This window comes from Monodelphis domestica, chromosome 1 (genome assembly GCF_027887165.1).
Source record: "Monodelphis domestica isolate mMonDom1 chromosome 1, mMonDom1.pri, whole genome shotgun sequence".
Taxonomy (NCBI): domain Eukaryota; kingdom Metazoa; phylum Chordata; class Mammalia; order Didelphimorphia; family Didelphidae; genus Monodelphis; species Monodelphis domestica.
In genome coordinates this window covers 422,160,655-422,188,512 of record NC_077227.1, presented here as the reverse complement: position 1 = coordinate 422,188,512, position 27,858 = coordinate 422,160,655, and the positions used below count along the sequence as shown (strand labels likewise).

General features: G+C 43.7%; 1 protein-coding gene across 28 annotated transcripts in view; it reads right to left on the bottom strand.

Annotated features, from left to right (window-relative positions):
• Window positions 1–27,858, bottom strand: part of DAB2IP (DAB2 interacting protein) — a 332,379-nt gene that overhangs the window by 9,780 nt on the left and 294,741 nt on the right. For 15 of the 28 annotated variants that reach the window (XM_056812051.1, XM_056812048.1, XM_007474585.3 and 12 more), the window contains 8 exons: window positions 18,179–18,323; window positions 17,698–17,842; window positions 14,151–14,387; window positions 10,395–10,596; window positions 9,914–10,092; window positions 7,368–8,250; window positions 5,300–5,452; window positions 1,416–1,609 (listed from right to left, as the gene is read on the bottom strand). In XM_056812051.1, the coding sequence (XP_056668029.1) occupies window positions 1,416–1,609; window positions 5,300–5,452; window positions 7,368–8,250; window positions 9,914–10,092; window positions 10,395–10,596; window positions 14,151–14,387; window positions 17,698–17,842; window positions 18,179–18,323 (2,138 nt within the window). The remainder of the gene's footprint in view (window positions 1–1,415; window positions 1,610–5,299; window positions 5,453–7,367; window positions 8,251–9,913; window positions 10,093–10,394; window positions 10,597–14,150; window positions 14,388–17,697; window positions 17,843–18,178; window positions 18,324–27,858) is intronic. The other 13 variants (XM_056812057.1, XM_056812060.1, XM_056812049.1 and 10 more) reach the window with 3 other exon arrangements.

The window sequence follows — 27,858 nt, the reverse complement described above, 5'->3', positions numbered from 1 at the left end:
TAGAAGGCATCTTAGAATAAAGGATGTGTAGAAGCCAACTTAGCTTCAGTACTTCCATTTAAAAACTGTCCTTTTCATGAGGTTTGAAGTAAGGAAGCATGCATTCCAATCTCCCTTCACCTACTCTCTTTCTGTAACCTCAAGTTATATCTTCCCGTGTCCAAGAAGATATTTTCCAAATGTTGAAGCCAGCATAATACAAACAACCCTTAAGTATTCCTTAAGTGCATTTCAATTTAGGCACTGTAGAAAAATAAAAGTCTGGGTTTAATAGATCTCCTGAGTGCTTTCATACCTTCACTGTATGTTTATGTGATATTATGATCCTTGGAGAAGTGAGTCAACTTGACCCACTATTTTTTGTTGTTTTTAAAGAAAAACTTTATGCAATATTGCCTGCAAAAACTCAGAAAGTGATTTTTATTCCACAACAATTTTTAGATAGATGGCATTGCCTAATCTGATCTCTTCATTTAGAGGAAATGTAAGTTCATAAAGGGTTAGTGACTTGCCTAAGGTCACACATATAGGAAATGGTAGAGAATGGGCCTAGGGCTAGTTCTCTTTATTCTCTGCCCAGTGCTTTTTTCATTATACCACAATAAAGCAAATGGTCGAAAGCAAATCAACTTTCATACGGATCCTTTTCTCTCTCTTTTTTCTTGTGAGCACCTGTGGGCTTGACTTGCTGGGTGGTGCCTTATCACCCAACACCTAGGCTGAGTCTTGGGTTATATCATAAATTGATGACTTTGAAAAGTAGAGAAAGATTGGGGCAGAGATTTGTTCAATCTTTGGAACCAAAATTCCTAATGCTGTAATATTTTATGTTTTCCTTTAAAATTTTTTTCAAAATGCTTTGCCTCCTAACATCTCATTTTTTCCTTATAATACCCTAGTAGAGGAGACAGAGAAGGGCCTGTTAACCACATTTTACAGACAGGGAAACTGAGGCCTCAAAGTTACTTGCCCACGGTCATACAGAGAATCATATAGGTAAAGTCAGGTTTAGGGCAGAGGATTCTTGTTTCTCAGACTTGTGCTCTTATTATCTAGCATTTTGAGAGCTTTTCTAAGTTACAAAGGACTTTCTCAAACCTTATCACATCTGACCCACAAAAGGAAGGTAGTCTGACAACTAATGTCTTAGCTGACCTTCATGGCCTCCCTGAAAAAAAGAGTATAAGCATTATCAGTCTCACTTTACAGAAGAAATCATGATCATGGAGTGGGGCAAATGGCTTGTCTAAAGTCACACATGGCAAATTAAATGGTAAGATCTTGACTCAGCACCAGATCTTTTCCATCTGTTAGACTACAGAATCACATTTCTCTTCATTCAGAGAAAGGCAGAAGAACTTGGGAATGGGGGAAAGTTCTGTGATAGCCACAGGAAAGGGCTTTGCCGACCTCACCTGCTAATTATGCCCTTCATCTGAATCTCCTTATCTTCCTGCTGTCTTCGTAACCTCTCCTCACCCTCCTCCAGCCGGGCCTGGTACTCCAGCATCAACTTCTGGGTTGTCTCCTCCTGGCACTTGAACCTGCTCTCATACTCCTCCAACTTCTTGTTCGAGATGCGCAGCTTGTCCTGGAGCACTACAATGTCCTGGTGGGACAGCCCGACAGCAAGGAGACATGCAACACATGCAGGCACACACAAGAAAAACAGAGCAGATTGATTGTTAGCGTGCTTCCCACTTGGGGCCACGGTGATCTCTGGGGCTTGGGCTGCCCCCGGGAATTCAACTGAATCATTAGACCTGGGCTCCTAGCTATTCCTCTGCCAGAACATGTGAGACTCCAACCCAAACCCAATAAAAGGCTCAGCTCTGAGGGGGGATGCTTAGGATTTTCTTTGCTGTTGCAGAGGGTGGGAGCCTGAGATGCAAAGCTCCTCAATTCCCATTTATAGGTTTATGTGTGTGCATGTATGTGTGGGTGTCAGCACAGAGCTGCCTTCCTCAGGATGAGGAGGGGATCATCCATCCATCTGAGGGGAAGCCAGCAGAGACAGAAAAGGGGCTAAGGTGTAGGGAGGCAAGAGCACTGGGCCACCAGGTAGACCAAATCTAGGTGATTCAGCGCAGCGGTTCAGCTCCATGAGGATCTCTTGACTTTTGAGAAAAGGGGGAAAAAAAGGGGTGGGGTAGGGACTCAATAGCTAAAAAATAAGCTGAGGAACGAAAGAAGAGGCAATGTGCTCTGTGCATGAAACAAGCAGGAGAGGCAGCACCCAAAGCAGCCCAGAGTCAGGTAGCAGAGATGGAATGGATCAAATGACCAGCATCATCCAGCAAGGAGAAGCCAGGAAATTCCTTGTGCCCTTTCCTCTCTCCCCACCCCCAGACCCAGGCAAGTGGTAGCAGCTGAGAACCACATCAAGTCTTTCTTCTGACACCAGCCTTCCCACTAAGGGATTGGGGAGAGGGGTTTTTTCACAAAGAGGACATCATTATGTCATTAGAAATACAACCTGGAGGATATCATCAGGAATTCTCAGAGAAACCAACAATTGGCCATGACTGACAATCTTTCAGGTGTGTCTGTTTCCTTTAGGGTAAGAGTTTTTAATCTCTGTGAACTACATTTTTAGATATTTTGATAACTGTATTTCAGTAAAATTAGTTTCCTTTGTAACCTTTATGTACTTTTTTTTTATGCACACTTATAAATATCATTCTGAGGAGGGGCCCTTCGGCTTCATTACATTGCCAAAGGAGTCTGTGGCACAAACATTAAGGCTTTAAGGCCTTCTAGTCTCTCCAGCAAACTGGGACCCCTAGAACCTCAACAACTTTCTAGGAGGCAGAAACTTCAGAGGAAGGCAAGGGTGACAGGAGCTACTCTGCTGGGCAAAGCATAGGAAAGTTTAGGATACAAGAGCCCAGGATAAAAGGGTATCTTGGCTTAGGAATACCCTGAGGTATACACAGAACTGTGATACCTAATTTTTAACCACTCTAGCAATGGAGTATTGGGCCACATTAAGGATTCCAATAGTTTAGGCAGAGTCCTGTGGAAATTATACATGGGGGTAGTGGGAGAAGGAAGAATTTTCTTTTAGTATCATAAGATAAAGATCTAGAAAGGGACCTCAATCCAGCTTAATTTTACAACTAGGAGAACTGAGGTAAAGAGAAGTTGACAATCTCAAAGTCCTAGAGATGATGACAGAGCAGGGTTTTGAACTCGGGTCTTCTTTCCCTGGTACCACACTAGCTCACAAGCATCCATGCCTGGGGTCTGGAAAAGGAAGTTTTGTTCCTGACCCCTAGCACTTTCAGACCTGTAGGCAAGAAAGTATAATAGGAAGAGAGAGTGTATCTTCTTTTAAACACTCTTTTGAAGTGTACCAGATGGGATGGAAGGAGACACCTGCAAAACAGGTTCCAAGAAGAGTGCCCAGGATCAGGGAAATGCAAAGAACTCATTCAGTCAATCAACAGAGATGGATGGGAGAAAGGGGAATTCGGAGGGAAGCGAGTCCTCATCTTATAGGAACACAGAACCAAAAGAGATATTAAGAAGTCATCTAATTTAAGTCATGTAATCATCTAACTCCCTCTTACAGTTAAGGAAACTGATGTGCAAAATTAAATGACTTGCCAGAACAAATAGAAGAACAAGGATTTGTCCCCAGATCTTCTGATTCCAAGTCATTTGCCTCTTTCTCCATTAACAATCATTGTAAAATAATGGAGAAATGTTCATGTTAACCACTGATGACAGGGGATGATGATGAGAAGGTAATAGGATGCATTATGTTGATAAAGAGCTAGTTTGAAAGGAGGTGATTTGAGTGGTCTCATTCTCCTTCAGACTTGGAAGAGGGCTGAGCCATCAGATTTGAGCCTCCTTAAAGACTGGTCTCCTTTTTCCACTCTATTCTTCAGGACACAGTTCTGATTGCAGGGTGAGCTCCATCAGTCAGTATTGAGGAGACCACTACTCTTTTGAAGCTACTTATTACCTCAGATGGAAGTTAGACTTATCTAATGAGCCCCACGCCTTCCTGGTAGAAAAAAGGAACAGAAGGAAGGAAGTCTACAGCACTCACTCAAGAGGAGAAAGAACTGAAAATCCTCAGGGAGGAGGAACCCCAAAAGGTCTTTTAGTTCATCCTCTGATCCTAAATATCTAGTTCTCCCAAATTAACATGGAATGATAGGGTATTAGAGGTAATAGTGTTCTCAGAAGCTATCTACTTTAGCATAATTAGAACCCAAAAGAGGATATTGGATTATAATTTATGCCTATCCTAGGTCAATTATGGAAGCCAAGAACATGGAAAGCATAGGGAAAACTTTTTATACAAAGAAACTGAAGCTCAGAGAAAGTAAGTGACTAGCTCAGGGTCAGACTTTGAGCTGGGAGGCATTTTAGGGATCTAGTCCAACCCTTTTATTTAATGATGAAACCTGCAGAGAATAAGAGGATAAGTGCCTTTGCCAAGGTCATTGAGGCAGGAGTAGAACCCAGAACCTCTCACACCAAATCCAGTACATACTACATGGAAGAAGCAGAAGCAGGCTCTAAACCCCATTCTGCTGGTTCCTAAGCCTGCCCTATTTTCCACAACTCTAGGTTCTTCCGAAGTAGCTTATGTTTAGAAAGCTTGCAGATGTGTTACTAGTTCATAGTTCATAGAAGGTCAATCAGGGGAAAGGATTTGATTTGGGGCAGGGAGTAGGAGAGGAAATTTTCACATTTCCAAAAACACCATGGAAAACTTCCCATATTACATTTATTCAGCACAGCACTGAGAACTAAGGATGGTTTCATTCACCTCCTTCTGGTGAACTTGGAACCTTCTAGGTCTCTCCAGCATCCTGACATTAGGGCTAGAACCAAGGCTGTCAAGTCCTAGAGATGTCAGAATTGCTGCCCAAGACAAGCAGTTCCAAGAGGGCCATAGGGCCCCAAAACCACATGATTGAGAGGGACTTTAGAGAATCTCCTAAACAAGAGGTCATATAAGCACAAGGTCACCCAGCTGGTAAGGAGCAGAACTAGATTTAGAATTCATGACTAGGGTTCCTTTTATCTGCTGCCTCAATAGTCAGATGTGTGACTATAATAACCCTTAAATAAGTTGCCAAGAAAAGAGAGAAAGCATAGATGGATGGGGCTGGCCTCAGGATGTGGTTGAGTGGTGCTCTTCCCTGGGTCATTCATTCCCATTTTCTGATATCCCCTCCTCCACCCCAGTATGGCATGGTCACCATACACCAGGTCCCTGGGCTCTGAAAGGGCTGGCTCCAGTCATGGAAAATGCTGGGGGCCAGTCTCAGATTACCTTTTCAGCTTGGCTGAGCTCCTCTTTACTCCTTAGCTTATCCCTGTGTTTGGGGTCTGGGTCAAAGCTCTCATCTTCTAAAAACTGCATGTTCATATTCAATAGCCAAGCGGCTGTGCGGTCCAGTGCATTGGGGTTCACAGGTGAAGGGGCCTACAATGAGACATATAGCCAGAACCAGAGAAATAAATGGCAAGGACTAGAAGGACACGGGACCTGAAGGGTGGGGTGAGGAGGACTGGGGCTAAGGTAAGGGGATAGTATAGAGAGAATGAGATAGGAAAGGGCTGAGAAAGAGAAAGAAAGCCATTGAAGAAGGGAAGGGAAAGGAGACAGAATACAAAGGAAGTGAGAAAGGCTGCAAGATTGAAGAGAGCTCAAGGGTGAAAGACAGTATGAGGGAGAAGAGGAAGGGGAAGAGGAAGAAGAAAGAAAGAAGAAAGGAGAAGAAAGAAAAAAGAGGAGAAAGAATAAGACTAACACAGAAGAACAAAAAGAGGGTATGAGAAATGGGCAAAGAGAAGAATAGAAGCTGAGGAGGGGGGCTAAGAAGAACTCAGATAGAAAGAGAAGGTCAGAGGGAGAGAGACAGAGACAGAGATAAGAGGCAAAAAGACATACAAAGAGAGGGGAAAAGAGCAGGGCTTAGATGGAAGCACAGGGAATACATATAAAGGGAATGGAGAGAAAGATAAGAACAAACTAAGTAACAGAGAGACCAAGTGATGAATAGAAAAAGAGAAAGAGGAGAAGAGTACAAAAGATAGAGAGAAGGAAAGGAAGAAAAATTGAGTGTTTTCTTCTAATAAAGTTTAAACATTTGAATGCTTCATCTTTCCAGAGGAGATGCTGTGACCAACTTCCCCACATCACCCCCATTGGGAGAATGGTCTCTAATGGTAGGAGTCATTGGTACTGAACTTTTCCTGCCTTCCTACCCCATGGCCACTCTGAGAGAGTTTTGCAAGCCTGTCTGGAGCAGCCTTGGAGTAAAGTGTGATTCTAGTTGGACCTAATAGAGTTTGGACCTTCAACTTCAATCTTAAATGAACCAAGGACTAACACTGTACTCTCCAGCCTTAGAGAACTATGCCTAAAACAAAGTGAAAAGTGCCTGACCTCCAAGTGGGAAATGTAAGGTCATCACAAGGTCCAGAAGGACCAGGTCCATAGGATCATTGAGTATTAGTCAAGGAGGACCTTAGAGATCATCTAGTCTAATAATTTTACATAAAGTACACTGAGCCCAAAGAGAATTTGCTTGTTCAAGGTAACAGCAAGACAGTTGTAATGCCAGGTTTCAAATCTCAGATCTTCTGACATCTTCTCCAAGTCTCTTTCTACTAAACCACACTGTCTTTTCCTTTGGGTCAGGGCTCTTGCTATGCAGAATCACTTTGGCAGGACAGCAGGATTATTGAATCTTTTACTTAATGGGCAACGTGATAATGCTCTGTCCCATGTAGCTGGCAAGACTTAGGCCTTTTGGCTAAGTCTCCTTATAAGAGGACAGTGTTGTCTAATAGACAGAGATCCAATCTTGGAGTCAGAAGAGACCTGCTTTTGACTCCTGGGGATGTGGGTACTATTTGGGGACAAGGAATACTCTTAGATCAAAAATATTTTCCCTTGGATTGAAAGGGATATAGAAGCAAACTGAGGATGCCCATATATAATCTGTGAGAGATGCTCCCTGACCATCCCAACTTTCTCAATGAGCCTAGATATAAACCTGTAGCCTGCTCCCTGCTGGTGCATGAGGTCTGACTAGGCACTGGCTGGAGCATGGGATGATGGTTCTGGATATGGAAGTTCAAGGCACACTTGAGGGTATGGAAGTGAAATGATGAGAAGGAATAAAAGAAAGCAGAATAAACACTCTTCCTATACCAAGATGTTGGGTGGGAACTCTGTCTTCAAACCTAGTTCCAGAACTCTCCCCAGGAAGTAACACAATGGACATATCCCTGTGGACCTTATCTTGGGAATTAGATCAGGGAGCTCCTGAGTTACTAATATGTGCTGGTTCCTAGGGCCAGGCTGGCTCCCAGGTCCTGATAGGACTGACCTGTTTGTGCATGGTACGCTGCTTCATCTCAGGGCTGTCCCCCTTGGAGGAGGATGACTGTTGCCTGAGCCGGGCTCCACTGCCTGGCCAGTCAGGGGAGGAGGACATCATGCTCCCACTTGATGGCCGGGGGTACTGCATGGTGTTCAGGAGGGAAGGTGGTGTCCGGCCTCGGGTGACAGGAGGGGGAGGAGGAGGTGGCGGCTGGTCTATCCGCCGCTGGGGGCCGGCACTGTTCTGCCGTGGCACCGCAGACTGTCCACCCTTTTCTGTGAGCGACATCTGCCGCCTTGCCAGCTCCCCAGGGCGCCGGGCCAAGTCCTCAGCCACAGCGCTCCCAAAGCCGCCCCCACTGTGTTTGCTGGCCGCCAGCTCTTCACTGTTGCTGTGAGAGCTCAGCGAACTGTGGCACTCAGAGCCTGAATCCCCTAAGCCCCGTGGCGAGAGAGGCAGACCAGCAGCCATCTGATATACAGGGTTCTGGAAAGAAAGTGGCGCTAGCAGCTGGGGCCGGCCCGGTGCGCCCTCAGAACTGGGTGTGGTGGGTGTCTGCCCTGCCCGCCGCACTGTGGCCATGCCAGCCAGGCTGTTCTGAGTTGTCCGGGCTGTCCAAACACCCTGTAGCTGCCCTGTGGATGACTGGCTGTCATTGAGAGGGTCCGAGGCCCCTGGGGTGCTGGTGCCCCCATCCAACACCCGACTGTCCTGTAGGTCCACCATGGAGAGACTTTTGCTGCCGTTGGACATCTGGACATCAGGCTCATTGGCCTCCGAGTAGCTCGAGCTCCGGGCAGGGGAGGGTTGGACCCCAGAGGACCTTGTGACAAAAAACAAGTCCTTGTTTTCAGGGGTTGGAGATGGTAACCGTGTGAAATCTATCAGACTGCAGGGAAGAAAAGCACACACAAGGGAAGGGGTGGGGAGGGAAGGAGAAGAAGAAGAACCATAAATGCTATGCAAAAGCGCAAAATAAACAGAATAAATCAATTCAGGGAAGAACAAGCAGGAAGATTATTGTTGGGGCAGAGCAAAACAGCCAGGGAGGCATGGGTGGAGGTTTGGGAAAGGGATTGGGGGAGGTCTGTAGGGCTCACAGTGGGTGAGGCAGAAAGAGGGAGTGAGGGAGTGAGATGTGTCTCAGGAGGATTTATAGCTAGAAGGGACCCTATATCTCATCTAGTTCAATATATAGATCAGATGAGGAAACTGAGACCAGTAAGGCTAGAACCCTTTATTGTCTGACTCTAAAGCAAGAGTCATTTTTCACTCCATCAGGCTGCCTCCTTGTTCATGCCAACCCAGGAGTTGGACCAAGGGGACCCCTGTGACAGATATGCACCTAAAGGGCATACTGAGCATCAGAATGAAGAAGGAAGAGATTGGGGGGGGGGGTTGTCTTCCTTTCTCATTCTTAATTTAAAATGGTAAATAAATCATAGAATGTAGATCAGATCAGATTCCCCCTGAAGGGAAAAATGAGAAATAAATAGGGCAAATATCAGCCCAATGTGAGCAGAGGGAGACAGCTGGGCCCTATGGGACAAGAAACTCCTGTCTCTTTCTCTAGGAGCCAGGGAGATTATGGCATCAAACTCATACTCCCAAGACCAGCTGATACAGAGACCAGGGAATCCTTGAGAACATGAATTGCAGAGAGAGGGAGAAAAGAAGAGAGGGAAAGAAGTGTGTGCTCAGCAGGGAAGAAGAAAATATGGGAATGATTCTGTACAGAGGCATCTACCTACTCCTATACCTCCAAACCAATTGTAGAGATTGGGTTAACACTCTTCTGGCTGACAATTCTCTTGTAAAATAAAATGCCTCTGGGAAAGGGTACCAGGGTGAGGGGTTATCAGTGACTAATTAACACCTCTGAGCAAATGAACTAGTCAGAGAGATCCCAAGGGCACAGTGCTGGAGAAACACCCCAGAAAATGAGGCTCCAAGGAAGCAGCAGGGTGCTACCAAGTGAGGATAAAGAGGGTACCCTAAATAAGGAGAGACTCTGTGTGTGTGTGTGTGTGTGTGTGTGTGTGTGTCCACAACATACTGAACCCCAGGATTAGGTATGCCAAGGAGAAAAGAAAACAGGTCCAATTCAAGGAGAGTTTATAACTACAGTAGAGACACAGCAGGAACTGAAATTGATTATTTATGTTCTATTTAATCAATAAGCATTTATTACACACTTAGTATGCACTAAGAACTGTAAGTGCTTCCTAAAGCCATAGAGGAAAAAGAAGGATAACAAAATCACAAAGCTTTAAGGGACCTTAGAGATGCTTTAGTTGATTCTTTTCATTTTAGAGATTCTTTTCATTTAGAGATGGGGGAACTGAGGCATAGAAGTGATATGAACCAGATTATACAAATATAAAATACAGACACAGGTCATTTGACTCAAGATCTGGTGCCCTGTTCATGCTTGCTCCTTAAGCGCAAAGCAGAAGAAAATCCCACATGTATCTGAGACTGGATTTGGTCTATCTCCCCACCATCCCCATTTGGCCCCAGTCTTGCCACCAAACTTGTGCCAAGGCTCTTACCCAGACAGATCATTTTCAATCACCATCTTCTGGAGCCCTGCAGAGATGCTGCCCCCTGTATTTGGAGTAGAGGCTGCATGCTCAGCTGTCACTGACAATTGCACACTGGCTGGATTATTAAGGGCTGTGTTGACGTCCCTCAGAATCCGAGGCAGAGGTCCAAGTTTGGTGACCGTACTCTGCAAAGAGACGGTGAGACGTAGATATTACCTGCTGGGGAATGGACACAAAGAAGAGAGGGGCTCCCTGGGGTCTTCCTTGGTGGCCTTCCCCCTTCTCCTTTCATCGAAGTGGACTTTAGGGATCTGCTGCTCTCTTCTGTTTTAACATTCTATGTCGAAAAATCCTAGCCAACTCTAATATTCTATGATCTAAAACCTCTTTTGCTTCTAATATTCTGCATCCTCTGACACTCTGAAGCTATTATTTCAACTTTTTCCTTTATCCTCCTCCTCCCCCTTCCCACTCAGCCCTGCGGTACCTGCTCGAACTGAGAAATGACCTCCCAGAGCAGGGAATGCAAAGTGGAGAGTTCCCGCCCTAAGTCGATATAGCCCTCGAAGCCAGCTGTGTTTGAGATGGTCTCTGGATTAGAGATCTCCAACAGGAACCGCTGCATGTTTGTCCACTCGTGTTCCAGAAACTGATTCATGAAGGACATGTATTCCTCTTTGCTGCCAAACCTGACAAAACAGGGGTAGCATGAGCTCCTTGTGGGAGTCATGGTGGGCTGAGCCACACACAAAGAGTGTCTCCTACCCTGCTTAGGGCTCAACCCATTGACAACCCATCCCAAAGACTTAAGGGAAGGAAAGGGATAGAGGTCAACCTTTTTTAAAAATTATAATACATGTTTTCTCAAATTAGAAGTCTATCCACCAAAAGCAGTGGTATAATGGGAAGGGCACTAGCCTTGGAATCAGGAGGTGGGTTTGAGTCTTGGCTCAGACTTTCATTAGCTGTGTGTCCATGGGCAAGTAGTAGGTCACTGACTCTCTAATCCCCTACTGTCCCTTCTGTTAAATGAGGGTTTTAATGACTCCAATTTCACAAGGTAGATATTATAAGGATGGACTTTCTTATAGAATCCTGTTTTCACTAATGCCTTACTGTCTTCACTTCTGAGCCATCTAGATTCAGAGGGAGAGGCTATTTCAGGTGATGTTTTTGGAAGGCTCTTTGGAGGAAGAAGCTTGGTGCCAAGCTGTGGGGTGATGATGAAGTTTTTGGCTGCAATAACTCTTAAAAAAAAAAAACCATCTGCTCAGTTATAGAAGGGCTACATGTTGAGTCAGTAGAGGGAGTATTCAAATTAAAATCAAAATTAAAGAAAGTTGCAGTATTATGTTACTCTATTCTGATGTTTGAACCTCATCCCCTTTTCTTCCTCCTTCTGGAGGAAGCCCATTTGGCAAGAATAGAAGGAACTCTGTAGGGACCTAAAATAATGGCATTTTTTTTCTTAAGAAGGTAAGGCAATGAGAATTTATTAAGTATCTAATATGTTCTAAGCACTGTGCTAAAGTTTTAAAAATATGAACTCATTTGGTCTTCACAACACCCCTGTGACATAGGTGCTATTATTATCCTAACTTTACATTTGAGGAAATTGAAGCAAACTTGCCTAGGGTCACACAACTAGTATGTGAGACTAGATTTAAACCCAGGTTCTCCTGACTCCAGGTTCAGAACTCTGCATAACTTATGACCAAGTCACATCAACTCACAAGTACTTGTGAGGAAAAGCCTTGCTGTCTACTCCTGGCTGGTCCCTTCCTGCCCCCCTAACATGGTCCAAGTCATCACTCCTCACCATTGGTGAATGTGGACCTAGGTCAGTCAAACTTAACACAAGACCAGGAAGCCTCAAACTAAATGCAATCAGAGAGAATAAGTGAAAAGTGGACTGATATTGTCTGCTGCTATGAAATAACCAGTGTTGGAGCTGGGGATGGGCAATTGGAGGGAAAAACAACACTGGATTTGGGGGCCTTATACTTTGGTTTAAAAAATCCCTTATAGGTGATTTCCAGCTGCAAGAACCTGGACAAATCATTTCCCCTCTGAGGGCCTTGGCTTTCTTCTTAGTTCTTGATTCTATGGCCTATGAATACCCATGGTTTGGAATCATTCCATATACTTTTCCTTTCTAATATTGTTACTAATTAAACATTTAGCCTATGAGTGAATGTTGGTAAACATATTCAATGAGCAATGCATAAATGATTTCTTGGGGCAGGTCTCCGAGGAAAAAACCTATTTTGTCTCTTCTCTCCACCAAGGTGGGCACTGGTATTATGTTGTTAGAAACCACTCTCTCTATATTCTGTCAAAGCACCTCATGGTTCAAGGACTTGATTTACTTCAGCCTGATCCATTCATTCCTCTAGATGATCACTTCAGGCAAGGTAGCCAGTACACACAAAAAGGATGAGCCAGATGACTCCTTGAGGGTCCTGGCACTCTGAAAGGAGCTGTATTTCCTTCCACTGTCACTTTAGGAAACTCTGGAGCCCAGGCCGAGCCTGAGAAGCCATGGAGTAGAAGAATGTGCCTGGGTCAGAAGGGGCAGCCTCTTCTAGGATTTGGGCTCTCCTACTGTTTTCCCAGTGAAGGGTTGGGGAGAACAATGTCTAACAGGACAAATGCTTCAGGGCTCCTCCAAATAGGATCCTGCACTTCTCCCTTAGAAAGGGAACCCTTGGGTCCTGAACCTTTCAAACAGATAATTCCTATGGTTCTTGCTACAGAACCCCTAGCATATATTTGGGATAAATAGAAAAGAAATTGAAAACACTGGACACTAAGTCAGAAGAAATGGAGACTTCATGCAAGTGTGTGACACCTTGAATAAGTCACTTCCCTCACACTAGACCTCCATTTTCTCCTGGTAAAATTATATTAATTCCTGTCCTGCTTCCATTCCAGGGTTCTTTTTATAAGGCTCACAAATAACCCAAGATATAAAATTTTATAAATATGTGAACTATAATTGTTAATCATCTCACTGTTCCCAAGACACACATACTAAGCTCATTCCTATCTTGGTTCAGCCAGTTCTCCAGGACTCATGACTTGATGTGCCCTCTACAGAGATCTCAACTCTTTCTGGATTTTAAGGCTCATCTCCTCCATAAAGCCTTCTCTGACTGCTCTCGTACCTGCCGGCTGTATCACCCAACTGACACTTAGCCAACACTGTTATTTATAATAACTAACAGTAAAAGCTTCTATTTCCAAAGCCCTTTTAATTTTACAGAGCATTTTCTTCCCAACAACCACGTGCAGAGTCTTCATAAGGTGTCCTTGAAGACAGTGATTCCTGCCATACCACACTCATCTTACAGAGGAGAAACAAAGTTGAGGAGTTTGCAAGGTTCTAGAGTTTATAAGTGGCTGAATCAGGACATAAAAACCATGACAAGGTAGTGAGGAAACCATTTTGTAACTACAATATACTACAGAAAATTGAGGGGTTATTGATTCCCAACAGAGATCTCTTCTTATTTTCCCCATCTGAAAATAAAGGTAGTAATGTGCATATTCTCAGCCTCCCAGAGGATGTGAGGATGTGATGGGATAGGACAGAGGACAGGACAAGATAAAACAGAATAGGTTAGGGATTGGACCTGTAATTTCATTGGTATGAGGAATACCTAGTGGAGAAAACCCCTCAAATCCAGCTACAGACATCTAACCAAGCTGTGTGACTCTGGGCAGGTCACTTAATCTCTATCTCGGTTTCCATAACTGTTAAATGGGAATAATAATAGCAATCGCTAAGCACACTGCTTAATAAATGCCACCTTGCCTTCCCACCTTGTAACCTTGCTACCTTCCTCCTTCCTTTTTTTCCTCCCTCCCTCCCTCATGTATAGTCATAAAGAGTTGCCTAGAGCACTGAAGATTAGCTGACTTGCCCAGAGACACTCAGTCAGTGGGTGTGAGTAGAACTTGAATCCAGATCATCCTGGCCCTGCAGTTCAATCTAGTATATCAGACAGCCTCTGTTATTGTGAGAAGACTTAGGGAATGGTCAGGTACCACAGAGACGGGAGCTATTCTTATTGGTGATGTTGAAAAGAAGCAGCAGCTCTTTTTTGGGCTTCCTTATGAGAGAGATAAAGAATGTGTGTGTGTGTGTGTGCACGTGCATGCATGTGTGTCTGTCTGTCTGTGTCTGTACCTATGTGTCTGTGTTCATATGCTTATCTATTACCAGGGAGATTCTACTTACTTAGCAAAGTTGGCCAAGTTCTGTGTGACCTTGGCAATCAGGGTCAATGTTCGAGCTGTCCGGTCATCCGGATACTCCTGGAGTAGGCTGAAGAGGGAAGGGGACATGATGGCAGGGCAGAGAAAACGCAGGAAGAGGGAAGCGCTGATGAGGCGCTCGCTGATGTCTGGTCGGCCCCGATTACTACATTCTTGCCTCCAAGAGGCAAAGACTTCCTTCAGCTCCCGTGGGAAGACACTGCAGGGAAAATAAAAGGAGCCCCAAAGATTACCTTGGGCTGAATTTCAAAGGGGCATCAACCAAGGCTTCCTGCCAGTGGAAGCAACCCTGGAGTAAAGAGATCTGGGTTCTAGCAGCAGCTCTTTCACGAACAAGCTGTGTGATCTTGGGCAAGTCTCTGTCTAAGTCCTTTTCTAAACCTCTGCTCTCTCATCTGCAAAGTGTGATTAATACTTTGCTGATGTCGAGTGCTACACAGACACAAGTTGTATGTACTCCCACCTCACCTCTTGGGCCTCCTTCCTATCTGAGTGGTGCCTGGGTCTGGCAAACAGCAGGGAAAACCCAAACAAAGCCTTCTGGTTTCTTGGATACCACTTTACTTTGTCAAAACAAATACTCATCCCTGAAACACCCTGTCATGGAATCATTAGGTCACATGATATGGCTGTGTTCCCTGAAAACGACCTCAGCTCTCCAAAAAGTTCCAGTGAAGCCACGGAACTCCAGTGTGTTAGAAGACAAGTCTGGTTTGGGGCAGAAAGTTCTTGGCCAGGAGGAACAAAGGATAAGTCTGAGTGGGAAGAGACTCTAGCAAAATAAAAAGGGAGTCTGTCTAGGAGTCAGAAGATATTGAGTCAAATTTTGGCTCTGCTACGTCCATGCAGGACCTTGGGCTGGTTGCTTGGCCTCCCTCTCTGGGCCTCATTTTCCTTTTCTGCGAAGTGAGGGGACTGAATTAGATAATCCCTACCTTCTCTTCCATTTCTGACTTTCTTTACTTAACTTCATGTTCTATCATTTTTAGTTCTAGGGTCTCTTTCTATCCTAACACTGTTTTGAAGCTGTTTCTAATTCCAAAATTCTATGTTCTAATAGATCTTCTAAATCTTTAATTTTTAGTGCTCACATTGCATGCTCTGAGATTCCTCCTACCTCTGACATTCTCTGTTCTCTGGTCTATCCTTTTATATGTTAAGGCCCCTTCTAGTCCTGATATTCTTTGTTCTCTGCTTTATCTTTTTACATGCTAAGGTCTCTTCTAACTGACATTTGGGGTTGGATCCACATTGTAAAGGGCATCAAATGCTTGGTGAAGGAGGTTGGACTTAGTGAATAATGGGGAGCCAATGAAAGTTTATTTATTGGTTCAAACCCCTAGAATATTTGCTTACCAGACCCTACTCCTCACAAAGTTGCCCCGAGATAGATGGGCTGCTAGCTCAAACTCAGGCCCTGACCCCACAAACAGGACTTCCTCCTCATCTTCACTCTGGGTTGATCTAGCTGTTGTGCTGTCCTATGCCACTGGCCTTTGAGCCCCCTGCTAGGGCTTGCACAGGTCTCAAAAGGAAACCTGTCAGAAGCAATCTGGGTACGTCAGCAGGAAGAAGCTTTCTTTTTCATAGCATCCTGGGAAATATCACTGTCCTCTGGGCTATGAGGAGAGGAGGCAGTAATTGTTTAACAAATCCCAGCACTGCTTTGTGTAGGGCCTGTGCCTATCATTCATCACACAACTTTCTTCTGGGAACCAGCAGCAGCTTGCTGAAATTCTGCTTACACTGAAACTTTCCAGATGTCCAAATCATGCCCTAATTATAACAATTTTTGGTTATTGTACAGCTTTCCAGCACACTTGCTCTCCCTCCCCTAGCCCCGACCAGCCTGCAGACTCCACTGTTCTATATAAAGCCTGGACAGAGCTTTACCTTATCCTTCTTGTTCCACCAATCCCAGGTTTCTACCTACTATAGGCTCCTACTAATTATTCCCTAGGAAAGGTGAGTGGGGAGGAGATAGTGATGTTAGTAGGAAACAGTACCTGCCTAACTGCAACCCTCTTCCTTCTCTTCCAACTAAGAGGCTGTAGCACTTATAGAGGAGGAGTCACATCTTCAGCCCTAAGTAAGAGATCCTGTCCCTGCCCTCAAGGGGCTTCCAGCAGGGGGTTGCATCATAAAAGAATAAGAGACCTTGCCTGGGTCTCATCCCAGCTCTGCTTCACTAGCTGAAGGAAATGGTAAATTACACCTCTGGACCTCAGGGAAAAGGAAGGGGTTGGCCCAGGTGACCTCTCACATCCTTTCCAGGTCTGAGCCTCTATAGCAAGGGGTCCTAAAGTAGGATATAGCTTCCAGAGCAGGGATAAGAAACTTGGGAAGGAGGGATATTTGTTAAGATCATTCTCTTTATTTGGTTTCTTATGAGAGTAAGTATGGTAAAACTCTAGAAAGTATTTTTCTTTAGCTTATATAGTCTTCTTTATTTAGGCATATGCACGGTTACCTTGCATAATGAGTAAAGAATATGGGAAAGCTTCCTGAAAGTCAAGGGATAGAGGGACCAACAAAAGGTTATGAAGCACAAATCTTCAGTCCCTATGAGCCCTAGTGAGCTCTAAAATCAATGAAAACAGCAGCTGGGTGTGGTGGCACAAGATAATAATACCGGCTACAAGGGAAGCTGTGGCTAGAGAAGCTCTTGAGTTTGGGAGTTTTGAGTCTTGATAGGTCATGTTTGGTATTTTGAACAAATTAATACCATATTACTGGTGATATCTCTAGAAGAAGGGAGCCACCAGACTGCCTAAGAAGGGTTGAACCTGCTCAGGTCAGACATGGAGCAGATCAAAGCTTCCACATCAGTCAACAGTGGCATCAGTCCTGTGAGCAGCCTGGGCAAGATAGGAAGACCTAGTCTTAAACAAATAAATATGTCTAGTCGCAGGGTAAAGCAAGAAAATACAAAGTAACTCAACAAATAGCTGATATTTAGCCATTTTTTTCTCTATTACATTGTATTTTTAACCTGTTATAATATTTCATCTTCAAGAGAGACAGTCCTATAATGGAGCTGGCATGATCATGACCTACAAATTGGAATGGGCAGAATATGGCATGAATAACTTGATAAACAATTAAATGTTATAAGGCATGGACTCTCTGAAGGTCATGAGCATAAGGTCGTGGGGGTGAACAAGGAGAAACTCTTCCCAGTCTTCCCAGGTGACCTCCACTGCAGGCCCAAGGAAGTTGAGGGGAGAGGGGGCAGCAAGTAGGGATAGGAGACAGCAGTAGAGGACAGGGAGGTGAGGGGAGTCCCAGAGAGGCATAGTGGTACACATTAAGGGCAGCAGGCAGAGTTGGGAAATGACAGTGGCAGGACAGGGGTGTGGGGAAGAGTCCCAGGGAGGCATAGTGGAACACAAGCAACAGCAGCAGGCAGGATGGGGAACAGCTGTGGCAGGGCAGGGGGCTGGAGGGAGTCTCAGGGAACATAGTACACAATAGGGGCAGCAGGTAAGGGTGGCAAGGGGCACACTGACCAGTAGGAGTTGATGATCTTGCAGAATGCTAGCTCACAGCACATCTTCAGGTTACTCTGGTGTTCAGGTAGGTCTGAGGATGAGCATTTGCTGGGGTCCACCTCACAGTTCTCATCTGACTCATACAGAGCTTTGATAAATTCACCTGCAAAGAGACATCCCCACCATGGACAGGTGGTATGAGGTCCCCTGAGCCCCTGAGAGTGTGGGATGGCAGCCTCAGGCAATATTATTATTAAATGTGAGTTATGGGTGGGGGAAAGCATTTTCCCTCTTAGATTAGGAGAAAGGAGCTGCCTGATAGAGAGAAGGCTCTGGTTTCCTGTTTAAGCAAAGGGCTTTGGCTCCCTCTTATATCAGGGGCTTCTTCAGGGTATGAGCCATGACTCATTCTCCCCCACCCCATTCAAGATGATCCCAGAGGCCTCACACAACCCTCCTCCTCCCTTCCATCCCTGGCTCCATGTTCTGTGACACCAACCTAAGGCGTCCTGCAGGTACTTCTGGCCCACCAGCTTAAGGTATTCCTCAATAGCCTTGGTGGCCAAAGTGTTCTCTCGGAAGATGAGGTGTTCATTCTCCCCACAACGGTCCACCTCGGACATCATCAGGTCTGTGAGGAAGTCCTGCAGAGGGGAGTGAATTGGGGGCCTGAGGGAGCATATTCTGTGGAGGGGTCAGTCCTTGTTCTGGTGGGAAGACAATGGGACTCTTCACCCCAATACAGCAGGTTCCTACTGTGAACAAACATCCCTCAAGTTCCCTTATATGGTTAGAGGTGGGGTTCAAGTCCATGGTGATGCAGTGCAGTAACAATTATGGGGTCCAGAGCCCTGAGTTTGTACCTCTACTTCAACACTACCTGCCTGGGTGGCCATCGACCAGTCATTTAACTTCTGCAAAATGAGGACATGATATTTATATTTGTTCTACCTATCTGGGAGGTATTATGAGGAAAGTGCTTCACTGGTCTTAAAGCAAAAGATGAATATGAATTATTCTGTGTCACCACTACCTGAAATCTTCTTGTATTAGTCTGAAACAAGATCATAGGATTTAGAGTTGGTAGAGATCTCAGAGATTACTTAATTCAACCTCTTTATTTTACAGATGAGGAAAATGAGGTTCATAGAGGTTAAGTAACTTGTTCAGTCACATTGCCAGTAAGTAACAGTGTTGATCTTTACCTTCTGTGTATTGGTCCGAGGCAGAAGAGCAATAATGGAAGTTAAGTGACTTGCCCTGGGTCACATAGATAAGAAGTATCTAAGGCCAGATTTGAACCTAGAGCCTCCCATCTCTAGGCCTGGCTCCCTATCCACTGAACCACCTATCTGCCCTCATGGTATTGATCTTTAAAACCAGGTCCTCTGACTCCAAATCTTATCTTCACAAAGGAGGGAAAAATTCTTTCTAGGGACCAGAGCTAACCAACTGCAACCTAATCTTTGATCTGCACATGCTCATACTCAGCTTTTGACCCAGCTGATACATGTATAGTAAACAGATTTAAACTACAATCAAGAAGAGTGTGACCCTTTCCTCTCCCCTTGAAAAGAGAAGCTCTGATAGAACTCCAGACATGCTCTGACCAGGTATTCCAACTACTTGCTACCTCTGCCAACTGGGTTCAAAGTTCATAAGCAATTTCTAAGAATTTTAGAAGCCAATGTCCCCTTTAGCCCCAGTGCCAGCTGAAATCTCAAAGGGGCCTCTAGGAACCTGGGTTCTGCTGAAGAGAGGTGGCAACTAAAGCTGCTGGATGGCTCCTCCCTGCTTTTCTGGTTCTTATCCAGCCAAGCCCAGTCACAGGCCAATGGCCTTCCTGCTTTTCTTTTGCCAAGATTGGTTCAAGGGGGTGGCTTCAGAAGATGGGGACTTTGGGGAGGCTGGGGAATAAAAAAGGAGGATGTGAAGAGGACAGCCATTAAGAGAAACTCAAGGCAACAACAATAGCTTTTTACCCAGTACTTAGCTCAGTGTCTGGTACATAGCAGGTGCTTAATAAATGCTTACTGATTTATTACAAATATTTGAACGATTGTCATATGGAAGAAAGACTAAACTTCTTCAGCTTAGACCAAGAAGGCAGAACTAGGATCACCAACAGGCAGAAATAACAAACAAGCAGAGTCTGTCTCTTGTTTTATGGAATAACTTAATCAGAACTATCCTGAAATGAATAGAGGTTAGGTAAGTAATGACCTCTTTCATCACTGGCAGTGTTCAAAGAGAGTGTGGATGGTCATCTGCTGTAGATACTAGAGAGGATTCCTACATGGAGTCTGAAGTTGAATTGGATTGCCTTTAAAAGTCTTTTCCAAATCTGTTCTAATAGTTTTTAAAATTCAGAGGCTTTGAGGATTCTAAGATTAGAGGATTCTAGATTTCATGACTGCCCAGGAAAACAACCTAGCCATGAGGTAGCACCAGGGAAAGCCGCCTTCATCTTCTTAGAAGGACTGAACTCTGTGCCTTTGTGTTTTTCATTACAGAGAATAAATCACTGTTGTCAGATCCCCTTCACAGCATGCTACTGGGGGAAATACCAAGAGGGAAAAACCTCCCCTCAGCAGGAGAAGCTTAAAAAAGAAACCCACCAACACCCATCTATTCAGAGCTGCCTGTAAAATCCCTCAAGGGGAACAAAGCCCCCCTTCCTCCTCCTCTCACTGCCACAATTAGCTCTCCTGGCTTCTGGGGGGGGGGGTTGGTGGTGGTGGGGGGTTCCTTAAAAGAAAGAAGAAAAACTGGTAACAAGGAAAACCTTCCAGCAACATGGGGGAGAGTGGGGAAGGAGCAGGGTTGGGATAAGACAGGATGGATATATTAAAACAGAACAGGAGTAAAGAGGGTAGCTAGAAGAAAGTAGTGGGAGAAAGGGAAAAAGAGAGGTGAAGACAGAGAGAGAAATGGGCAGAGAAAGAAGGAAAGCGACATATCCAAAGTCACAAGGGTCAGTATCATCCTCCTGACTCCCAAGCTAGTATACTATACAAGTCTGGCTCTGTTCCCCTAAGCCTCTTCACAGAATTAATCAACTGACAATTTTTTATTAAGTACTTACTAAGTGTCCATGCCAGGAACTGGGATACAAACAAAAGTGAGACAATCCCTGTCCTTATGTAAGATCTGGGGACACACACACACACACACACACACACACACACACACACACACACACACACACACACACACACACCCCTTGTTGCATTTAATATATGCTTGCTGATTTGAGAAGATAAAAATGGTAAATGTTTGAGGTTGGGAGCTATGGAAAGAGAGGTGCACTAATATACTGTTGATGAAACTGTGAATTACTTGGTCTATCCCTTCTAGAAGGAATTGCTCTAAAAAAAGGAACTAAATGGTACAAACTCATTGACCCAGTGATACTTCTACTAGGCATATACTCCAGGAGATCAGAGAGGGAAAAGTTCCATATGTTACTTGATGTACATGAGCATTTTTAGTACTTTAGCAAGGAAGGGGATGGGAAATAGATACTGGTCACCCAGGGAAAGTCTAGACAAACTGGCATATGAAGATAATGGAACAAATTATTTCATTGAATGAAATGACTTATGAAGAATTCAGAAAAACTGGGAAAGACCTATCTGAATTGGTTCACAGGGAACTAAGAAGAACCAGGAGACAAATTTATCTGATGTTCACAGAAATGGAAAGGAAAACAACACTGAAAGAACTCAGAATTCTGATAAATTCAATGGTCTAGTTTGACTTCAGTGGATTGATTATGAAACATGACTGGTAGACTACAGGTATAAACTGGGGAGCAGAATTAGCCAATGTGCTCATTTATTTTTCAGGAGTGTACTTATTTATATAAGGGATGTTTTCTTGATATTGTTAAAGAAAAGTACCAATAAAACATTTTAAGAATGGGGAAAACTGATTTGCCTTCCACAATTTTTAGGTTTTAGGATTTAAAGTCTATGGCTGATTAGCAGTTATTTTGTGGCCTTACTGATGAAACGCAAGCATTCAAATAAATATGCACATACACACATATATACATAATATACACACCTTTCATAGTGGGGCACCTGTTCTCTGGGCTGACTGAAACCCAGGTGTGAGGGAGTCTCCTTGGGGAATATTCTCTAAGAAAGCTAACTCTCCTTCTATAATTATATTGCATGGGGCCCAACATCAGAACTGCCTTCATCTCTCTAGACCTATTAGACAGATGGACTGAGACAGTTCCATCGGGATCCTGTTCCCTGAAAAACAACATCTCAGATGATTCCTGAGACTCCAATCTCTTCTAATTTCAAGTGAGACTTGCTTTCAGAAAAAATGTACTATCCAAATCCAGAGAGTCCATACAATGTGGAAGAAGAGCCTCTCACTTTACAGAGAGCCCTGTCAAAATTCAATCCACAGAATTCCAGGAGAGGATTCCTTGTGAGAGATGTAAAAGAAGATCCTTGCACTTGAACTAGACAGCTTCTAAGGTCTCTTTTAATTTTAATTTAATTTCTTTTAATTCTAAAAATATAAGTACATATGGGGTGAAGGGAGGAAATACTACACTAGAAGTTAGGAGTCTTAGATTTTAATGACTCTGAAGGTACCTAACTGTGTGACCCTGTGCTTCAGTTTACTTAGCTGTAAAAGAAGTATGGGGTCTTTGATTTCTCTTTCAGTTCTGACATACCATGTACACCAGTCCCATCAAGCTCTAATGTTCTATGATTCTATCTATGGCTACAGATAGATTCCAATCTCCACTCTGTCATTAACTAAAATGTATAATTTTGGGCAAGTCACTTATCTTTCCTGGGCCACAGTTTTTCCCTTTGTAAAAAGAAGGGGTTGGTTATCTAAGGCTCCCTTTGGTTCTAGGAATTCTGAATTCTAAAATCTCTCCCAACTTATGTGAAGGGACATTAAAGAAGCAGAGATAGAGTGACATTGTAAAAATAATACTTGACTGAAGATGATATGGGGTAGGCAAACCTTTCCCCACTTCTACCTGGGTGCTCCCCTACAGAGTGGGCATTGAACCTTTACAGTAAGGTCAAGGGAAGGAAATTCTGCTACGTATTTCTTTCTATCTTCAGTCCCTCCTTTCTTGAGCCCTTCCTCCTCCTGACTTGCCCCAAATGTCAGCACTGTATATCAAAGTTGGCTTCCCCAAAGGGTCCTTGCCCTGAGCAATACCCTCTTTCTCCCTGTCCTACTCTGCTACTGCTACTTAAAAGAACCAAATTAATTTTTATGAATGCCGTAACTGAGTTAAAACTCTTGGACTGAGCCCCAGAAGGCCAAGAGGTTTTAGTCAGCTGGGTTGGTTGGTATTTTATAGCCTGATTCTGGGCAACTGAAATGCTGATCTGGTAAGGGGAACCCTGCCACAGCCATAACTCTGGGATAGCCCATGGGAACCTTGTCAGGGTGGTAGCAGTAAAAGGCTGGCTTGTGGGTGTCACTCAATTGCAGGAATTTTTTTTACCGAGAAAGGCTTTAGAACAGAAAATACTATAGAATGTTCACATTTGAAGGAACTATAGGGTGTAACCTATTTATAAACAAACATCCTGAGGCATCATGAGGAGCAGTGAATTATCTAAGGTCACAAAGTCAATAAATGGTAGAGTTGGGACCACATCTTTCATCTACATATTCTCAGTCTAGTACTCTGCTTGGACATCTCTTAGAACAGTGGTTCTCAACCTTTCTAATGCCGTGACCCCGCAATACAGTTCCTCATGTTGCAGTGACCCCAAACCAAAAATTTATTTTGGTGGCTACTTCAAAACTGTAATTTTGCTACAGTTATGATTCGGAATGTAAATACCTGATATGCATTATGTATTCTCATTGCTACAAATTGAGAGGTTGAGAACCGCTGTCTTAGAACAAAATAATCCAGACATAAAAAATCTTCTCCTCCTCCCCCATTGACATACAAATTAAGTTGCAAATGCAAAAATATCTTTGACCTAGAAACATTTTTTTAAACCTTTATGTTCCGTCTTGGAATCAATTCTGTGTATATAGAGATCTTCCAGAAGAGTGGAATGGGATGACTTGCCTAGGATCATACAGCTGGGAAGTGTCTGAGGCCAGATTTGAACCTAGAACCTCCCATCTCTAGGCCTGGCTCTCAATCCACTGAGCTACCCAGCTGCCCCCCCCCAAAAAAAACATTTTTAAAAGTATGTTTACCTTTGTAATTAAATATTTATCCCAGACTGAGTGCTTAGACCTTATCCTCCCAGTAGGGCTTTCTTTGAAAATCATCTTCCCCATACCACTCCCTCCCTATCCAAAACTCTGTCTCTGTCTCTCTCTCACATACACACATATATAATATGTATGTGTGTGTGTATATATATATATATATATATATATATATATATATATATATACATATATAAATAAACACACACATATAAACATATATGCCATGAAGAACCCCAAGTAGACTTCTTGGTGGCTATTAAGGAGCAGTTGTATGGGGAGAAAGGATTAAGCTACCATTTTCTTTGGGCAACCAGGTCTATTCTGGTCATTGAGGAGTCAATCCCTTTAAGAACCTGTTTCTTCCCCTTTTAAAGTGGAGGAAAAAGACTCTGAGAATTCATCTTCCCAAGAGGTTATTAAATCTGTTCAAGGCAGTGTGGTGTGGTATGGTGTGGTATGGTGTGGACAGACTACTGGATCTGGGTTTGAGTCTTAGCACTGCAGTCTATTAGTTGAGTGACTCTGGGTAAGCCACTTTTCTATTTTCTCATCAATACATGAGAAGGCAGACTATACTTTATCACTGACTTCTTGGGCCATCAGCAAGGCTATGGGGAAGGAACACTAGATCAAAAGCTGGAAGAGGCCTTAGAGCTCATTAGACAGATGTCTTCATTTTTTGGAGGGAGGTAGTTTTGAGCTTCTGATTTGGTTAAATGTAGGGAACTACTCTAGTAGTGAGTAAAAGCCCTGTACCAAGGCAGATCAGCAACTCTCCTCCAATTGACTACCTTAGAGATTTTGGTGGGGTTGTAACAAAAGGTTAATTGACTTACCCTTCCTCACACAGTAAGAGTTAAAGATCAGGACTTAAACTCTAGTCTGACTTTGAGGCTATCTCTATCTGCTACTCTATGATAACAACATGCCACTCTCCTAATTTTATAAATGAAGAATTGAGGCTCAGAAAGGCAAATGACCTGCCCAAGATCTTCCATATAGCAAGAACTAGCAAAGCAGGAACAGGGGCAACCATTTATAAAACGGAAGGTTTGGCATTTCAACCTCTTCAGCAGATTTGGCCTTATTGATAGATAGCATCAAGGAAAACACAGTGCCTAGAGCATTAGCATGCGGAATAAATGACTGTGACCTTCTTATGAGCTCAGGCAGGCAGAACACCAGCATCACACTCTTCACTTCTTATCCTAGAGAAAGCATTAGTTATGCCTCCCCACTAGGAATGATAGCAGGCGTAAAGAATGAAAAAAAATCTTTTTGAGGGATGTTCTGGTAGTGATTTATCCTACAAGCTGGATAGTCCAAAGGCTGATTTTTCTAGGTACATCAATCACACCTATTCAATGTGCTATTGTGGTTTTTGAAAGGGAAATGAGGTCTTTTTTCTCCGGGGAGGGAGGCAGGGAGAAGAGAATGGGGAAAGTGAGTAAGGTACTAAAAATGTAACCAGAGATTCAGGTACCTGAATCTCCGTTGTTATTACTGGCCTTGAAGAGTAGGACTGCAATAGCCTGAGACCCAGGAGAAATCAGGGCTGAAAGACAGAACTACCTCATAGATCATAAACTCAAACATGTCAGCACTAAAAGGGACCCTAGACATCTATCCAGCCAAACTTCTTTGTGTAAAAAATGAAGGAAACTGAGGTCTAAAAAGTGGATATATTTAACTTACATTTCCCACAAAGGTACTAAAATGATATGGAATCACAGGGTCTGGGTTCAAATGCTGACTGTTCCTTGCTACTTTATGTCAGGCAAATATTTAACCTTGACTACTTCAGTTTCATCATCTGTAAAATAAAAGGTTAGAAGAGATTGTTCCTAAGACCCTTTTCCTGCTCTCAATCTTATGATCAACAATCTAATTACATTTAAATATGAGAAAGTCAGATATTCCTCCAGGGACAATTGCATTGACAGATTCAGAGAGAGACTGAGGTCCTAATGTGCTTATTGAATGTGCTCAGTGACTGAGCTTGAACCATCGATTTTATCTTTTGCCCAAAGCCGAGTATGGTGGGGCTATTTCTTTGACTGTTTTGACTTTTTTGGGGGGAGGGGGACATTCCCCATGGTATCAAGTTTCCCTTCAAGTGAGCCTCAGACATAAGGGAGGAAAAATCTGACTTCTCTAAATTTGGGCTGAGGTTTATTTGCCCTTTCTTTCCAGTCCAGTAAAGTCTGAAGGCAGCTGCCTTCCCTGGTTCATGCAACTAATTTGCCACAAGATATTCTCTACAGCTGAGGATCAAGTAGTACCACCCATTTTAGAGAGAGGAAGACAGGCATTGGTTGGAAAACCAACCTCCTCAAGTAACAAAAAGATGTAACCTAGCTGGGCCCAGATATTTTTCCCAGTGTCTAATTTATGGATAGAATAAGGAGACTTGGTTTGGGGTCTGACCACCAAGAGTGAGGAAGAAGAGAGAAACTTCTTTCTTTAAGAAGACAACAGGCCAGGAATAGGGTGCATGAGCATGATACAAGAGGCAAGGAAACCTGTAAGATATGAAAGAGAGAGCTCAGAGGAGCCAAAAGTCACAAAATCCAAACCATAGATGCATAGAATATTCAAGCTGGAAGGAAACCTGGAAGACCAATTGGTTCAACCCTCTCCCATTTGATGGATGAATAAACTGAAGCCCAAACAGGGCAGCAACTTTTCAGAGGTAGTTAATACAGAGGAGTCAAATCTAGATCTTTTGACCCCAATTCCATTGCTCTTTTTACTATTTCACACTGACTCTCCCATGTTTCATGGGTACCTTTGCCTCTCAGGTCAAGGTTATATGAAGGAAATCCTCAAGCATGAGCAAGAGACTCCCTTTTTTGTTCTCTCCAGAGTGGGAAGAAGTAATGTTATAGGTTTGAGACCTATTATTGGCCACCAACCCACATTCCAGAAGCAGAGTCTAAACCAGATCAGAACCAGAGGCAGCAGCCCCTCCTCTCCCATCTAGAATACCAATCACTTCCGATGGCATTAATCCTCAGTAATGAGCAGGTACCAGCAGGTTCAACAGAGTCAGCAGGGGAGAGACGGATTCCTACTTGCCCAACAAATTATCCTCCTCCCCAAGTGCTGACTAACCATCTTAGACAAATAGTACAGTTAATTGGGGCTCTGACAGGGGCTTTGATCTGGGTACACTCAAGGAAGAAGAGAGGTAGTTTGGTCTTGGTAGAAAAAGCCCTGCCCTGGGAGTAAAGAAATTGGATTCTGCCATTAATTTACTGTGTAACCTAGGGCAGGCCACTTCCTTTTGGAGGCCTCAGTTTCTCAGTTTTTACCCTAAGGTAAAATAGAAGGGTTGGATTAGATGGTCTCCGACATCCTTTTTAGAGCTGAATGTCTATGAGAGGAAGAAAGCTAAGTTGCCAAATTTCCAATGGAGTGAATCTGGTTTCAGGGAGGGAAAAGTCACCACATCATCATCCTAGAGCCTTCACATGTCAGATCAGTACCCTAAATCCTATAATAATCTTGACCCTTCCCTAGAGGCAAGAACCTAGAGTAGCAAAGACTCAACCCCACCCCTGTTGTGTATACATCAAACTTGGATACTGGAGCTGGTCAGGTCTCAGTTTCTTCACTAGTGCTATGGGTAGAGAGAACCCCCAAAGGAAAGAATTTCATCAGGAGGTAGCTTTGGAACAGTGAAAATTGCACGAGGAATCACACCTGAGCTCTATTCCTAGCTGTTACCTTGGGTATGCTCATTTACCTCTTAAACCCTGTTTTCTCATCTATAAAATGAGGGGGTTTGACAAGCTCGGGAGTTATTAACCTTTTCTAGGTGATAGTTCCTCTGGCAATCTGGTGAAGCATATGGACTCCTTCTCAGAATGTTCTTTAAATGCATAATCCAGATAGGATTACAGAAGAATACAATTATATTGAAATATAGTTACCAAAATATTTTTT